This window comes from Trachurus japonicus, chromosome 24 (assembly GCF_045865225.1).
Source record: "Trachurus japonicus isolate A0001 chromosome 24, Traja_1.0".
Lineage (NCBI taxonomy): Eukaryota > Metazoa > Chordata > Actinopteri > Carangiformes > Carangidae > Trachurus > Trachurus japonicus.
This window is the reverse complement of record NC_140930.1, coordinates 3,701,538-3,718,262: the sequence shown is the minus strand read 5'-3', so window position 1 is coordinate 3,718,262 and position 16,725 is coordinate 3,701,538. Positions and strand designations below refer to the sequence as shown.

Below are 16,725 nucleotides of genomic sequence, written 5' to 3'. Positions count from 1 at the left end.
GCCGCTCGGGCCCTAATAATAAACAGCGCGATTTCAATAGCCCCTCGGGCGAGTGCTACTCGCCGCTCGGGCCTAATTAAACCTGGGCTATCATCCTATCCTTCCTCGTTCATGTTGTGAGGACAGGACAAAGTCTCTTGGACATGAGAGGTGGGCAGGTGCTTCTCTTGCACTCCTTCACTCACCCACTCTTGATTGGCATATAAATGAATGTTAAATGAAAATAAAAACTAGTTTGGAAATAATACATACCGTACATGCAAAAATGCGAAATTTAAATAATATAGGTTAATATAAAGTATTTTCTATTCTATAGTGACTACAGCTGGCCAAAATTGGCCCCCAGCTTATCATGCCACACCTGTCATGTCTTAGATGTTATGAGTATTTCATGATACAATGTAGCCTAATAGTCTATATTGTTGTGTCTAGGGGTGTCCTCAACTCAGAATTGTGTTTATGCTGAATAGAAACTTCAAGTATTCATTGTGTGACCATGATATGATTACTTGTTTTGCAAAACATCAACAAGACATTATAACATCTGAACTGTTTATGATAGAGACGAGCTGTAAACATCATCTGAATTGTGAGATTATCTACTTTCCCAGGCTCCTTGAGTGGTGCCTCTATGACAAGGGACCGGGTGCGTGTAATCATGTGGTGCAGGAACAGATGCAGAAATTTTTCTGGTCTTCCATTTTTTTTAACAGATTGGCTATTTTACAATATACAGTCTGTCACAAAAGTTCTTCATATGGCTCAGAGTTGAAAGGCTTGGCAGCTCGGTGTAGCTGTCAAGGTATAATAGGTATAGCTCACCTGGTAGAGCAGCTTGCACTGTGAGCAAGGACTATGCTCCAGTCTGGGATCAAATCCCAATGGAGAATTTTACACTAAATGCGCTGAATCTGTAATTATACAATGTCCAGCTGTCAGCAACCGGGGGGTGGGGTGCGAGGAGGTGGCTGGGCGGGTGCAAAACAGTGCAGTCTCCGCCCACCCCCCAGAGGTGAATTGCTAATGTGCATGGCTAATGAGCTGGTTTTAAAATGGCCGAAAAGGGTCGGGGGAGTGAGACTTTAAGCATCATTGAAAAATCTCACATTCATCAAAGTCTCAACCTCTACTTCATTGGAAGTGTTGGAATGGCCTAGTGGATAAGGTTTCTGCCAACCAATCACAAGGTCACAGGTTCAAAACCCACCTGAGCAGTCTTGTTAGTGTCAGCCACTTTGACCTTTAACCAATACCACTTGGTCTGGTCACAAGATCAAACTTGATAATGCATATGCGCCCCCACCTATTCTCTTTACCTCTTTCAATCTTGGTTTATGTTAACATGTTTCTTGTTTATACCACTGCACTAAGATTGATTTGCACTGGAACTACAGCTTTGGGCTAGTTAACTTCAGAGTGAGACAGAGTGCAGTTCATCAACAGACAACAGTCTCTGCAACTGTGTATACACTGGCCTAGAGGCAGAGTGAAAGTCTGCTGATCATGAGGTTGTGGATTCGATACCTACCTTGGGCAACCATTTGTATGGTGATCACTGCTTGCACTATTTGCTAATTCTGCAACAGCGTTCAGCTGCTTTCAGCAGTCACACGCATTTCCATCAGGAAATGATACTTTATCTAGTTATTATTAGTGTGAATGCTGGAAGCATTCACACTATTGTTATTCGGTTCGGCCATTTTCTGCCTTTCTTCGTCATGTAACTAGTCCTTCATACTTTGTGCTATTTCAACAATTCAAATATCAAAATGTTCAGCCTTTTCGGGACAGGTGTGCTATGTCTTTTCTCTTTTCAACTATTCATACTTTTTGCAATATTCAACTATTTCTGATTTTTTTTTCCCCATAGAGAATGCATTGGAACAGTCTTGAAACTCTTCAAATCTTCTTACTTCTTTCAGCCTTTAAAGCGTCCACATACTTTCAGCTAGAGACTTCATTCAAATTCTGAGCTGTAGACAAACTTCTAATGTATTCATCCTGTATTTACAACTTTTTCATAGCTTGTACCGTTTTTGAGATAAATCCTTTAAAAGCACATGAGGATTTCTGACAAATTTCACACTTTTCAATGAGTGTGTATGGGGTTGGGTCAGAGTGAGTGACATCATCGTTAGAGTGAGAGGGATCGAAAAAACATTCAGGATTTTTTCTGGATAAATTGCCAGCACGGCCACAAATTAAACTCTAGACACATGATTTCCTCACCGGTTTGTAGCCACACTTGTCGTGTCTCATTTAATGTGCTCAAAACAGCAGACAGACTTACAGAATTGTCTCTATGAGCCTAATTGTGCAGCTAGATCCGCTCCAGTGGCTCATCCACTTCAATAGAAAAGTAGGAGCTGATTTTTTTAGAAAAGCAGAAATGCCCCCCTTTTCTACCTTGCGACCCTGAGAAAAGTTTTTGCCCTACAAACATTTAATGCACATCAATGTGCTCAGGAAGGTCTCCTTGCCCAGATGGTCAGGAGGACCACATTCTAATAAGAGGTACGGTTCTGGGCTGTTTTGGGAAGCTGCTCAGAGCTCAAATCTCTCTGCTCTGCTCTGTGTGCAGTTGGTCCAGCTGTTGGGGCCAGCTCGTTATCAAAGTCTACAGTGCAGGTGCAGCCTGGCCGCTCGTTAAGATGTTTTTAAACACAGCCCCACACACACACATGATAAACCAGACTGACAGAGGATGTCCACGCACAAACACAGGCATCACACTCACACAGACAGACACACACAGACACTCACACACAGTCACACACACACACACACATACACAAACAGACAAACACACAAACACAACACTGTTCCACACAGTAAAATGTAAGCATGGTAGTCGCCATGGTAACTTCTGAGGGCAGGATGCCAATCAATCAGATCATTAGGGAGAGAGGAGTTCTGTGGCTTTCTGCACATTGTACACACAGACAGAGAGACCGTCAGACTCACACACCCAGACACACACACACACACACACACAGGTTTTCAGCTCAAATTCATCAGCCTCTCAATTATTTTATACTTTTGATGTAAACATCTCCAACAATTAATTTTTTTCTCATGAATTTATCTATCTATCTATCTATCTATCTATCTATCTATCTATCTATCTATCTATCTATCTATCCCCCTCCCTATTTTTAACCCCTCTGTCTCCTTTTTTTCTTTCTTTCTTTCTTCTACTCCTTCATTTGTATTTTACGTAACTTTTTCTATCCTTCCCTCTCTATCCATCCATCCATCCATCCATCCATCCATCCATCCATCTACCTCTTTCTATCTATCATCCCCCTCTCTCTTTTTCTTTCTTTCTTTCTTTCTTTCTTTCTTTCTTTCTTTCTTTCTTTCCTTCTTTCTTTCACTCACTCCATTTCTGTCTTTTTACTTCTTTGTTTGTTTGATTGTTTCTTTCTTTCTTTCTATTCCTTTTCTCTTCCTTTGTTTTTACTCCATTTCTTTCTTTCTTTCTTTCACTCCATTTCTGTTTGTTTACTTCTTTGTTTGTTTGATTCTTTCTTTCTTTCTTTCTACTCCTTTTCTCTTCCTTTGTTTTTACTCCATTTCTTTCTTTCTTTCTTTCACTCCATTTCTGTCTTTTTACTTCTTTGTTTGTTTGATTCTTTCTTTCTTTCTTCCTTTCTTTCTTTCTTTCTTTCTTTCTGTCCTTTTCTTTTTTCTCTCTTGTTTCAATCTTTCTTCCTTTCTTTCTTTCTTTCTTTCTTTCAACAATTTCTTCAGCTCATTCAGCATTGCTGGAAGCATTCACACCATTTCCATTCTTGGAAATGTTTTTTCTAGTTAGTGTGACTGCTGAAGCAGTCACACTATTGTTCTTCTGTTTGGCCATTTTCTTCCGCCTTTTTACGGTCTTCTTCTAGTCCTTCATACTTTGTGCTATTTCAACAATTCATATATCAAAACGTGCAGCTTTTTTTTAACTTTATCGGCATTACTTTTCTCTTTTTAACTATTTATACTTTTTCAAATATTTAACTTTTTCACAAAAAATCTCACATTCATCAAAGTCTCAACCTCTCTTCTTCACAACTTCACAGTAGTGTAGGGGTTAGGGTGGATGCTTGCCAACCCTAAGGTCACTGGTTCGAATCCAAGGGAAGAACTCTTGTTATGTTATGTTGAATTCTGCTCTCCTCCCCCGCCTTCAATTGGTTACAGGTGTTTGTTATCTCCTTGATTACTCATACCAGTTTGCAGCACATCATCACATTACAATGAATGACAACAGTTTTGAAAGCAGTGTGCTCTCTGTAGCCGAGTGGCAGAGTAAAGGTTTAGTGATCATATGGTCATGGGTTCGATTCCTGCCTCAGTCTTTTCACTTCATTGCTTGACTTTTGATTCCAATTATTCAGCTGTCATTGGACAGTCTTTGATTCCTCATAGTATAAAGCTCATTGTAACTCAGGTTCTCTGTGGCCATATGGTTAGTGCTCAGCCTGAAATTCACAGACATTTTCATTCTAAGTCATTCAAGCTTGACTCTCAAGCTTTCTTGATGTTGACAGTGTGCAGATCATTAACAGACAACAGTCTCTGCAACTGTGTGTGCACTGTGGCCTAGAGGCAGAGTGGAAGTCTAATGACCATGAGGATGTGGGTTCGATTCTGACCTTGGTCAAACATTTGTATGGTGATCACAGCTTGCACTATTTGCTAATTCTGCAACAGCGTTCAGTTGCTGTCAGCAGTCACACCATTTCCATTCTTGGAAATGCTTTTTCTAGTTATTCTTTTAAAACGTCACTGAGCTCATAAAAACTCCAAACATCGAGTTTACAACAGTTTCTGCTTGAAAATGACAAAAGAAAAAGGCAAAAACTTAATTTTCTGTCGATCAACTAATCAATTAATGTGAAGTAAAGTAAAGAAGATTTTTGATGAAAATGATTAAAATCTAGAGAAAACTGCAGCAGTTAATGAAACTTTTATGACTTCCAAATAATGAACAATATATAAATAAATGTGGCTCCGCCCACAAACTGTTTATAGACTCCGCCCCTGTCCTCGGCTCAGTCAGAGACTCAATGGACCGAACAACACGACCGGACGCAGGTTCGAGTCAAAAACACAAATAACTCATGTCGGGTAGGACCACGGGCTTCCTTTATTAGTGTGACTGCTGAAGCAGTCACACTATTGTTCTTCTGTTTGGCCATTTTCTTCCGCCTTTTTACGGTCTTCTTCTAGTCCTTCATACTTTGTGCTATTTCAACAATTCATATATCAAAACGTGCAGCTTCTTTTGAACTTTATCGGCATTACTTTTCTCTTTTTAACTATTTATACTTTTTCAAATATTTAACTTTTTCTGATTTTTTTCAGCTTTATAATGTGTGTGTATTGCGTCTAACGAGCAGAGCCAGAGTGGTGTCAGAGTGGAGAGAGGCAAAAAAACATTCTAGAGTTTTTCTGGCTAAACTGTCAGCATGGCCACAAATTAAACTCTAGACAAATTATTTTCTCCAGTTTTGTAGCCACACTTGTCTTCTGGCTAAAATTCTGGTCAAAAATGCAAAGAGACTTAGATAATAATTTTAAATATTTTTTAAATGCAGCCAGGGAGCTCTCTGCTCTCATTAAGCTCAATGCATTTTTTTCACATCAGCAGTAGAAGGAGCTCAACTTTGTAACTTGCTGTTAAGTGCTTTTTAATTCATTTTAATTCACCAAAAAATAGTCACAGGTCACAAAAAAGTCCTCTTCTTACTTGGTGTGGCTAATTTATATTAATTTATTTTTGTTTTAAGCATCATTGAAAAATCTCACATTCATCAAAGTCTCAACCTCTCTTCTTGACAATTCCTCTGTAGTGTAGGGGTTAGGGTAACTGCCTGCCAACCCTAAGGTCACTGGTTCGAATCCAAGGGAAGAACTCTTGTTATGTTATGTTGAATTCTGCTCTCCTCCTCCGCCTTCAATTGGTTACAGGTGTTTGTTATCTCCTTGATTACTCGTACCAGTTTGCAGCACATCATCACATTACAATGAATGACAACAGTCTTGAAAGCAGTGTGCTCTCTGTAGCCGAGTGGCAGAGTAAAGGTTTAGTGATCATATGGTCACGGGTTCGATTCCTGCCTCAGTCATTTCACATCATTGCTTGACTTTTGATTCCAATTATTCAGCTGTCATTGGACAGTCTTTGATTCCTCATAGTATAAAGCTCATTGTAACTCAGGTTCTCTGTGGCCATATGGTTAGTGTGTTAGGTGTTGTGCTATTTCAACAATTCATATATCAAAACGTGCAGCTTTTTTTGAACTTTATCGGCGTTACTTTTCTCTTTTTAACTATTTATACTTTTTAAAATATTTAACTTTTTCTGCAAATTAAACTCTAGACAAATTATTTTCTCCAGTTTTGTAGCCACACTTGTCTTCTGGCTAAAATTCTGGTCAAAAATGCAAAGAGACTTAGATAATAATTTTAAATATTTTTTAAATGCAGCCAGGGAGCTCTCTGCTCTCATTCAGCCCAATGCTGAGAATTCTCCACAACTCTGTCTGAAACATGATTATGTCTGTGCTCTCTGTGGCGAAGTGGCAGAGTAAAGGTTTATTGATCATGAGGTCATGGGTTTGATTCCTTACTTTTTTTTTTAAGCAGAAGCCAGTGATCCTCTTATCAAAGGTTTTCTTTACCCCTCACATACTGTCTCTGTCTGTAGCCTAGTGGTTAGCTTGCTGGTCTGGAGACCTGAAGGTTGCTGGTTAAATTCTTGCCTCAACAACAATTATAGTGAATTATTTTCCCAGTTGTCCTCTGTTGACTTCTGATAACTTGCTTCATGTTGAAACTGCTGCTCTCAGCCTGAAATTCACAGAAATTTTCATTCTAAGTCATTCAAGCTTGACTCTCAAGCTTTCTTGATGTTGACAGTGTGCAGATCATTAACAGACAACAGTCTCTGCAACTGTGTGTGCACCGTGGCCTAGAGGCAGAGTGGAAGTCTAAGGACCTTGAGGTTGTGGGTTCAATTCCGACCTTGGTCAAACATTTGTATGGTGATCACTGCTTGCACTATTTGCTAATTCTGCAACAGCGTTCAGTTGCTATCAGCAGTCACACCATTTCCATTCTTGGAAATGCTTTTTCTAGTTTCCTTTACTTTTTCAATTGTTGTTTTTTTATTAATTAATCTTTTAATTATTCTGTAAAAACATCACCGAGCTCAGTGTGTCTCATAAAAACTCCGAATATAGAGTTTACAACAATTCCTGCTTGAAAACGACTAAAGAAAAAGGCAGAAACTTAATTTTCTGTCGATCAACTAATCAATGAATGTGACTTGTTCAGCTCTGTTTCACAGTTTATGGACGGCTAAATAAGATTTTTGATGAAAATCTAGAGAAAACTGCAGCAGTTAATGTAACTTTTATGACTTCTAATTAACAATATATAAATAAATCGATTTAAAAAAAGAATTAACGCCTGTGAGTCTGAGAATTTATGGTACAAAAAGAATACAAAAATGAAAGAAAACTTTGATTCTTCATGTTTGTACCGTCTTCAGAAAACAGAAATAGAAACAGAAACAGAAGAGCGGTGTTCACCTCTGGCATGTCGAGCCGCGGTTGTCCGATGGCGAGCTCGAAGATGGCGCGGGCTCGTTCCACGTCTCCCAGGATGGTCTCCAGCTCGGCAAACTTGATCCAGGTGGTGCAGTTCTCGGGGCTGAACTCCAGGTATTTCTCGTAGAGTTTCCTGCAGCGGTCGAACTCTCGCAGCTGCAGCTCCAGCTCGATGTAGCCCTTCAGCAGCTTGTTCTTCGGACATTTACCGATGGCCGAGCCCTGAAGAGGAGGAGGAGGAGGAGGAGAGACGCCAGCGTGGTGAGCAGACCAGACAACGATTGTAGTTGTTGTAGTTGTGTTACTTCTGTCTGAATCTCACCATGACCCTCCGAGCTCCCTGCAGGTTCTTCTGCCGGATCTCAAACTGAGCGTAGAGCAGCCAGATCTTAGCGAACGTGAACTGAGACAGAAACATGACGTAGGGTTAGTACAGTCTGGGAGCAGCAGCATCAAACATTTTTATCTTAATAGATAAAAAAATATATACGATAGAATACAAATAAATCACCTTTTTATGAGGGATGAGGTCCAGACAGGCCTGGTACACCTGCCTGGTTCTCTCAGGGTCCTGAAGAAGAAAGAAGAAGATGTTTTTAACATTATGAATTTTGAAATTCAAGGATTTAGTTGATTACATGTCAATACAAAGCTATAAAAAACAGATATAAGCTAAGAGGAACATTACTATTTGACAAACCAAAGACTTACATAAAATAAAAAAAAACACAACCCAGGTTGACCAAAGTGCTGTACAACACACAAGTAAAACATATAAACAGGATACAGGTAATGTGCAGTAAAAACATGCAATAAAACAATGAAACAGAAGTCACTTTATATTAATCCAAACTAAAATGCCACGGAAAAAAGATGTGTTTTTCATAAAGACATAAAATGCAAAATGTTTGTGCAGTCTTAATCTGCAGAGGGAGGTTGATCCACAATTTTTCAGAACTCAAAGTTAGAGTTTAACATCTGGAACAACTGTCCTGGAAATTTTTTATTATGCTGCATACGTGCTTTATAAAAAAAAAATGTAATTTCTCAATATGGAAAATTAAATGTATTGATCTTCTACAGTTAATTTTGGATTTTCTTGGTTTACATTTTCTTTATTTTGTTGTGATCTAAGTTTACAGATACGATTAATTTCTATTTTTTTTTTTTTTTTGCTTTATTCTTTTTGCATTTTCAGTGTGTGAACGCACCTTGACCTCCAGCTCTTCGTACAGGCCGTAGTTGATCCACAGGTAGATGTAGCGTCTCCAGTGCCTCTTCTCCTGGATGGGCGGCATGTTGGCGATGGCTCTCTCGTAAACCTCCCTCACCGTGTCGGGGTCGGCGTCGCTCTCCACCAGACGCAGGTAGTCGAACCACGCGTCGTAGTTGTGTGGGTTGGCCTGAGGATGAACGGGGAAACATGAGTCACAGGGTTTCTTATGCAGCATCTTTATTTATTACACATATATTAGTATATTCTATCTTTATGTTTTTATTTTTATTTGATTCCATTTATACGAAGAGCATTTGGGCCAACAACTGAGTTTTTGTTTTTTTGATTCTGAGATTAAAAAGTCATAATTTATGAGAAAAAAGTCATAATTTCTAAGTTTTTATCTCATAAGTTTTTATGAGCTCTTCTGTACATTTACCTATTTTATCTTAGTTTTTATCCACTCTCTAGTGTTTTGCCCACTGCAAAGTATGAAATTGTCGAGTGTTAGACAGCATTTCTTGTGTGTATGTCTATCATTAAAGCACTCTGAGCTGCTTCCTGTATGAAAAGTGCTCTACAAATAAAGTTTGATTGATGACGTTAGGAAGTAGAGGATTTAAATCGGTGCCACTCTGTTAGATTATTATCATCCAAGTCAAAACATATCGTATAACAACATTAAATATGTAAATACGTAAGGTTACATCATGTGTAGTTTTAGATTTTTTTGTGTTTGTTATGTTTATACCTTGACTTCCTCTTCGTACTGGAACCTCCGTTTGCTGACGATCACGTCCTCGATTCCCCTCCGGTCTCCAAACTTCTTCTCGAACATGGTGTAGTTCTTGAACAGCTCCTGCGCCTGGTGTTTGGGGATTCTGTCCAGGGCGTATTTATAGATCACCCGAACGCGTTCAAACTGTAAAAAGAGGCGTGACAACACAGTCAACGAGGTTTAATAGCTCTCTTATTCCTATTTTACATCTTCATACAAGACAATGATCTGTCTCAAACCTCTTTCTGCGTCTCCTCGAACCGGGCGAAGGCCACAAACAGGTTTTCGTCGACATATTCCTCACCGAAGAACTCCACCGCCCTCTCGTACACCTTCCTGCTCAGAGCTACGTAGCCGTGCTTCTCCTCGAAGCGAGCGTACTTGATCCAGTTCTTCACTTCAGGGTGGACGATGACGAGTGCAGCGGAGTTAAGGAGGTTTTACATAAAACACACAAACCATCATCCAACGGCACTTTGATTTACACGTTTAGGCCGTTTGACGGCAGCAAAGTTTAGTTTGGTTTCCCCCTGTGCTCTGTATAAAAACAATGTTGTGAATGTAAAAAGACAAAATAAAGTTACTATGTGCGGATGATACTTGATTCTGTAATAGAAACATCTTCAACATTTTTTCTTGTCAGCTAAATAGATTCTTTTATTTGAAGGGATATTTCAACATTTTGGCAGATTGGCCCATTATCCATAATCCCTATAGTCATAGCAGTAGGTTCGTTACCTTTAATTGTCGGTGCAAGCTATTTTTAGAACGGCGGAGCAGAGCCGTGAGCTGCTCAGAGCTACGCTACGGAGGCTCATTATGGGATTTCTTGGTTTCCCTCATCAAACTCATCAAATACACAATCCAACAACTCCACAACGCTCTGGTGGACAAGTTGTGAGCTGCACATTCACCACGCTATGAGATAATAACACAATGTTACCACACAGAGTTGTTTTAGAGGGAAATTCATGCAAAACCAGCTGATGCACGTTGCCTTCAGGGACAGTTTTTCATCAACAGTCTCTGAATTTACCTCTAAAACAACTCTGTCTGGTAACGTTGTGTTATTATCTCATAGCGTGGTGAATGTGCAGGTCACAACTTGTCCACCAGAGCGTTGTGGAGTTGTTGGATTGTGTATTTGATGAGTTTGATGAGGGAAACCAAAGAAATCCCATGAGCCTCCGTAGCGTAGCTCTGAAAATAGCTTGAACCGACAATTTAAGGTAACGAACCTACTCCTGAAACTATAGGGATTATGTTGAAATGATGTTGAAATGTTGAAATATCCCTTAAAGGGCGCATATGAGTAAATCAGAGAATTCTACAGCTGTAATGTGGTAGGTATAAATTATTTTTTGTAGCGCTCTCTTGAAAAGCAGGGGAGTCTGTATCTGTTACTGAATGTGCTCTTAAATCTGTCCAGTGTTTAATGAATGGGATGGGCGGTATTATCCATGATCCTATGGAAATGAGTTGAGTTCATGTCTGAAACATACGACCCATAATTCCCTGTTTTGGTCTAAATCTAAAACTAAATCTAAAACTATCTCTGGCTGCCTCAGATCCTCTTCTCAGCTCTTCTCTCTTCTCAACAACAACAACAAAAGGATATATTTCTCATAAATGGTGCGAGCTTTGTCGACCTCCTTGTAGCGCAGCTCAAAGTTGATGTAGGAGTGCCAGGCCTGCTCGTCGGGTTCCCACTCCATCCAGCGCTCGAACGCCTGCCTGCAGCCGGCCACGTTCCCCAGCATCTCCTCCATGTAGGTGTACTTGTACCTGATGGAAGCACAGACAGACCGTCAGCCAATAAGAAGCTAAACAGGATGATGAACTGTAGGAGAAAACCACAACCTGAGAGATCTGAACGGTCATGTCAACAGGCCAGACACACAGCGAGCTTCACAGAGCTTCAGCCATAGTGAATAAACTACAATATTCATCCTTCTGCATTTTCTAATGTAAACAGCTGATCACGCTTCCTAGCAACAGAGTCCAATAGAAAATAATGTGACCCGATCCATCAAAATGAGTCACAGTGACCCAAATTTCAAAGTTGACATTTTGGTATCAATGGAAAGATTAGAAAATAAGCTTTAAAATGATACCCTAGTCAAAGTCATACATTTGATGGTTTTCGAGATGTGGCCATTTGAATTAAAATATTTCACTCTCTTATTCCGTTCTAAAACCTGAGAAAATTGCATTTAAAGTTTTTGCCAGTGACTCTGGCATCTGTTCCTGTACCACGTGATTACACGCACCCTATACGGTCCCTTCTTGTCATAGAGGCAATGACCGTCGGAAAGCGGAGAATCCTGCGATTCAGTTGCAGTTAACAGCTCGTCTCTATCATGAACGGTTCAGGAGATATTTCATGTTTTGCACCGATGCAACGCTCATCTTCAGAGGGTTTTAAAGTTGCAAGTCAACTTTAATCATCATTTACGTGCCTTTTCTCAATTATCTGGACTATGAAACTTTAGGAGATTGTTTTTGAATGTTATGGCTTTGAAATTAGATAATTAATAAAGATATTTTTTTTGATTTTCTATGGGTTTTCCACGTTATCAGCTGATTATCTAAAAATAGAACATTGCGACATCCGACTCATTTTGATAGAACAGTTACATATGGACTGTGTATGTGTTCCATATAATAACAATCAGGTAAATTAAAGGCAGTGTGTGTACCAGAACTGGTTGACGCGGGGCAGGATGGTGATGGCTCTGTCCCAGATGTTGCGGGCGTGGTTCACCTGGCGGCTCTTCATCTCCATCTCGGCGTACTTCAGCCACAGCGTGATGTTCCGGTGGTCGACGTCCAGCGCTCGCTCGTAGATGGAGCGAGCCCTGAAACCAGAGGAAAAACGTACAGCTCAGAAACAGTGAGACCGACTCTGATGGAACAGAACCTCTGTGTTAGCTTTACAGGGTCTCTGCAGGTTTCACCAGCTCAATTGTAAGACTTTTTAAGACCTTTTTAAGACCATTATGGATGAAAGACCTATCCTGACAAATAAAAAACGTACAAAAGAAACGCTGAGTCAGAAAATTAGAAATTAATTGCAATATACGTATAAGTTGCGTGTTAAGATTGTTTGCAGTTGAAAATACATTCAATAAAGCACTACGGCTCTACGATAACATTTTTCCTAAGGAGAACGCCTAAAGTAAACTATTTTCCCGGTCCACACATGTATTTTTTTAAGGGTCAAATGTGAGTGAAATGCTCGCCCATGATGGGCATAAGAAAATTTAAGACCTGTCTAAAATTATTTAAGACTTGAACACAATAATTCAACGAATTTAAGACATTTTAAGGCCTAAAATTTTAGACTTTTTTAGACTTTTTAAGACCCCGCGGATACCCTGCTTTACTAAAATTACCCAAAATATAAAAATATATGGATTTTAAACATGAGAATGATCAGGATTTGGTTCCTGAAGAATAAACTGATGAGCTGATACTTTATAAAGAAGTAAAAACAAGCACCGTACCTCTGGATCTCCTTCAGGCTTTCCTCCCATTGTGCGTATTTAATCCAGTTACTGATGACCGTTCGGTTTTTCCTGATGTTGTCCTCAAACCCCTGAAAGAACAGACACACACACAAGAGTTTCAGTCTCTGCGTCTTCTGTGCCTCTGGTTGCAGCATGCAGACATTTCACCAGTTGTTACGCAGGCGCAGTGCACCACCACCACCACCACCATCACCACTTACCTTCCTCTTCTTCAGTTTGTAGTCGTTCAGCTCCTCCTGATCGGTGATCTTCTGTTTCGGCGGCGGTGGCAGAAGTTCGAGCTCCCTCTCTTTGGCTTCTCTCAGCAGCTGCTCAGCGGTGATCTGAACCTCTGCAGGAGCTTTGTTCTTCACCTGAGAGTAACACAAGACAAGACATTCACCAGTTATTAATATGATGCTGCTCCGGCTGTGAGCATGACGACTTTATCATTTCTGACACTGTCAAAACAAGCTGATTGGGAAGGACAACTGATTTTGTGTTTATGTTTTCAATTATTTTCTGGTCATTTAATTAATAATTCACATAAGATGATGCAACTACTGCTAGTTTTGTACATGGTTAACCTTATTATGGCACTATTTTTTCTGTGTTTTTTCATTGTTGTGCATATGCTGGCTGCAACTGGAACCAAAATTTCCCTATAAAGTTTCCATCCATCTGTTATGAACGTTTTGTACTAGAAGAGAGGGTTTATTTTATGTTGTACGATGGAGGGGAGACATATGAGTGTGTTCCTGGATTATTTAAGTTTAGACTTTGTAGTTTAGCATCAAGTTTTTCCAAACAAGACTTTTTGGAAGGTTTTTTTTCGTGACATACTTATTTATATAGCATTGAAGTAGAAACGATGCACGTGCTATTGCAATATAATATTCAATTTGGTGTGTGATTTTTGTTTATAAGTGTTGTTGTCACCTCTGCCAAGGTATACAAAGTTGCTAAGTACCTAAATATAGGCTTTAAACTTACCTAAGCTTTAATACAAATAATAAATAACCCTTCACTTCATCTACTATTGCTAGTGTTTTACTGTATGGATGAAAACCTGTGTGATTTTGAAGAGTTTAATTATACAGAATATAATAGAAAATACTGTATTAATAACTAAAGGGAAATTCAGATCGTCCAGCAACAATGATATAGTATAAAATTATAAAAGTAAATGTGTATAACCTAACAAAACATTTTGATGGCAACAGGATTTAAGGATTTCCTGAATCTTTCAGTACTGCATGTCTTTGAGATAGTCAGGAGGAGATATATGGTGCCAAAGCAAAAGCTGTGACGAAATAACAGTTAGGCTAACACTTCAGGTACAAAAACTGACATATCTGTTATAACATATTTTTAAAAAATATGAAAAACTAAGTTAAGCCTAAAGAAATCCTTCAAAAGAGCAGCATGCACAGTTAGCTGAAAGGGAAAGTAGCATTAACTGTTATTACGACCCTCCTGTACATGTTATTTCATTAATGTTATCATTCAGCTTTACATACGCATCATATCTGAACATAAAACACAACATGGGTGTTTTCTGAACAAGTTTGTTTCTTCTTAAACTTTACTTCTGTCCGTTAGCATTAGCTTAGCTTAGCCGCCGTCAACTCATGGCTCTTGTCTTCTGTCGTGTTTTGTTTTGTTTTTGTTCCTTTACCTTCGCCACCTTCGGTATCCGCTGTTTGCCTGCCGCGGTTGACGCCATCTTGCTGGCCCGGTTTTACAAAAAAGACACCAAAAATATGTTCTAAACCTCTCAACAACGAAAAAATAAAGAAACTGTAACAGGCGAAGGAAACGTTTCTGTCTCACTTTGCGCCAGCCGCCATTACGTTACCCAGAAGGCTTTGCGAGAGCCATGGCAGCGTCGACTTCCGGCGGGCGCACGCAGCGTCCTGTTACTATGGAAACGGGGTTTGAGCCAACTACCTGTTTATCGATGCTACGGGACGTTTTATTTAACTTTAACCCACTTTAAATAGAAAGTTAAAGCTAAAACACTTGGTTTTGTACGTCGAAAGAAACCCGCGGAAGGTAAGAACTGTTAAACGTTTAAAAAAGTGTCTCTATTTAGTTTTTGTTTTGTTAAATTGCTTACCGGTAACTAATTTAAAGTCTCGTCGTCGTTGTTGTTTTCAACTGTCATCATTTAGATCTTTCTCATTTCGAGCATAATACACAACAGATAGTATCTCTCTATATATGCATATTTTTATTTATATACAAACATCATACACATTTGCACATAAAGTTCATTAAAGTTAAATTAAATTATGTATCTCAAAATCAAAATAAACAAACAGGTCACAACGGAATATGATAAAGGAGCTTAAGTATACACACATTATACAGTAACGTTATACAAAAAAAAGAAGAATAAAGAAACACTAAACAAAGCAAAAACAACTAATTTATTTCCTTACACTGAGGGTCAAGAACACTTCTACAACTTGCTGTCAGACTATTACTATTAGCCTACTATATATAAATATAACCAATGAATGGCTGCCAGATTATAAAGAACCTTCTTTCCTGATCTTTTAGTAAAAATCTTATATTCTCCAGCTCTAAATGTCTCATAACATCTGTCATAACTAGATTTGAATAAATTGGTGCTGCTTTTTGTTTCCAATTGAGTAAAATCAATCTTCGTGCAAGTATACAGGCTGACAAACAAAACCATGTTGTCGTTGTTTTTAATGTGATGTTGTTGTGTCTCTCTGTTTTCCAGTGAAGATGAAGACCATAACTTCAGACTGTGGTCAAGAGGAAACTGTGTCCGTGAGGAGAAGTGAATCAGCGGATGCTCAGGGGATCGACAGCCTCATCAGCCCCTCTGCCCTGGAGGTGTTTGGAAGAGTCAATGTTATTCAGCTCCTGTAAGAAAAAAACAAAACACTGTTAGCACTTTGTTCACATCCAGAAATCAGCAACATATCTCAGAAGAGCTGTCTAACTAATATCAAGAGGCTGTGCATAACAATAAGTTTTGAGAACCATAACAATACGTTGGGTCTTAAACTTACTAATAATTACTTAACTCTGGATCAGTTAAACTGGATTAATTTAACTGTATATATGGCATATTTTGCTATGCACATTATACTACTATACCCTACATGAATATACTCATTTGATTATTCTTCATGTTCATTTATTTAACACACAACAAAGATTAGAGTCACTTTAATTCAATCAATCAATCAATCAATATTTATTTGTATAGCCCTTTGAAACAGGGCGGCCAAAGTGCTTTTACAATAAGATGACAAATATGTTAAAAATCAATAGCAAAACTTAAACAACAGTAAAAACAACAGTTAAAAACACAATAATTGGTGGTGAGATGATCATAGCACCTTTGTATCTGTGTCCATTTTTATTTTCCTCTGATCTCTGGGGCCGTGCAGAGAGAAAGCCAACCTGGCTGTGACCCTGGCCAATGAAAAGGACGACATCCTGGCCCACGCCGCCTTCTTCGACCACCCTGCTGGAGGTTTGGTGGATCAGGCTCACTGGGAACCCTTCCTGCAGAAACACTTCAGCGCCAAAAACTGCACGGTGTGTCATCATCCACAAGATAATAATGCGTTG

The 16,725-nt window shown here is 39.2% G+C and overlaps 2 protein-coding genes across 2 annotated transcripts in view; one reads left to right on the top strand and one right to left on the bottom strand.

Annotated features, from left to right (window-relative positions):
• Positions 1-14,964, bottom strand: part of crnkl1 (crooked neck pre-mRNA splicing factor 1) — a 29,753-nt gene extending 14,789 nt beyond the window's left edge. Inside the window, exons 1-11 of the mRNA XM_085771781.1 lie at positions 14,789-14,964; positions 13,332-13,484; positions 13,108-13,199; positions 12,301-12,459; positions 11,220-11,386; positions 9,841-10,019; positions 9,575-9,745; positions 8,819-9,010; positions 8,119-8,178; positions 7,930-8,010; positions 7,590-7,829 (exon numbers count right to left, since the gene is read on the bottom strand). Of these exons, the coding sequence (XP_085627907.1) occupies positions 7,590-7,829; positions 7,930-8,010; positions 8,119-8,178; positions 8,819-9,010; positions 9,575-9,745; positions 9,841-10,019; positions 11,220-11,386; positions 12,301-12,459; positions 13,108-13,199; positions 13,332-13,484; positions 14,789-14,836 (1,542 nt within the window). The 5' untranslated portion in view covers positions 14,837-14,964. The remainder of the gene's footprint in view (positions 1-7,589; positions 7,830-7,929; positions 8,011-8,118; positions 8,179-8,818; positions 9,011-9,574; positions 9,746-9,840; positions 10,020-11,219; positions 11,387-12,300; positions 12,460-13,107; positions 13,200-13,331; positions 13,485-14,788) is intronic.
• A 901-nt stretch (positions 14,965-15,865) lies between these two features.
• Positions 15,866-16,725, top strand: part of cfap61 (cilia and flagella associated protein 61) — a 64,569-nt gene continuing 63,709 nt past the window's right edge. Inside the window, exons 1-2 of the mRNA XM_085771680.1 lie at positions 15,866-16,010; positions 16,542-16,692. Coding sequence (XP_085627806.1) covers positions 15,868-16,010; positions 16,542-16,692 — 294 coding nt within the window. The 5' untranslated portion in view covers positions 15,866-15,867. The remainder of the gene's footprint in view (positions 16,011-16,541; positions 16,693-16,725) is intronic.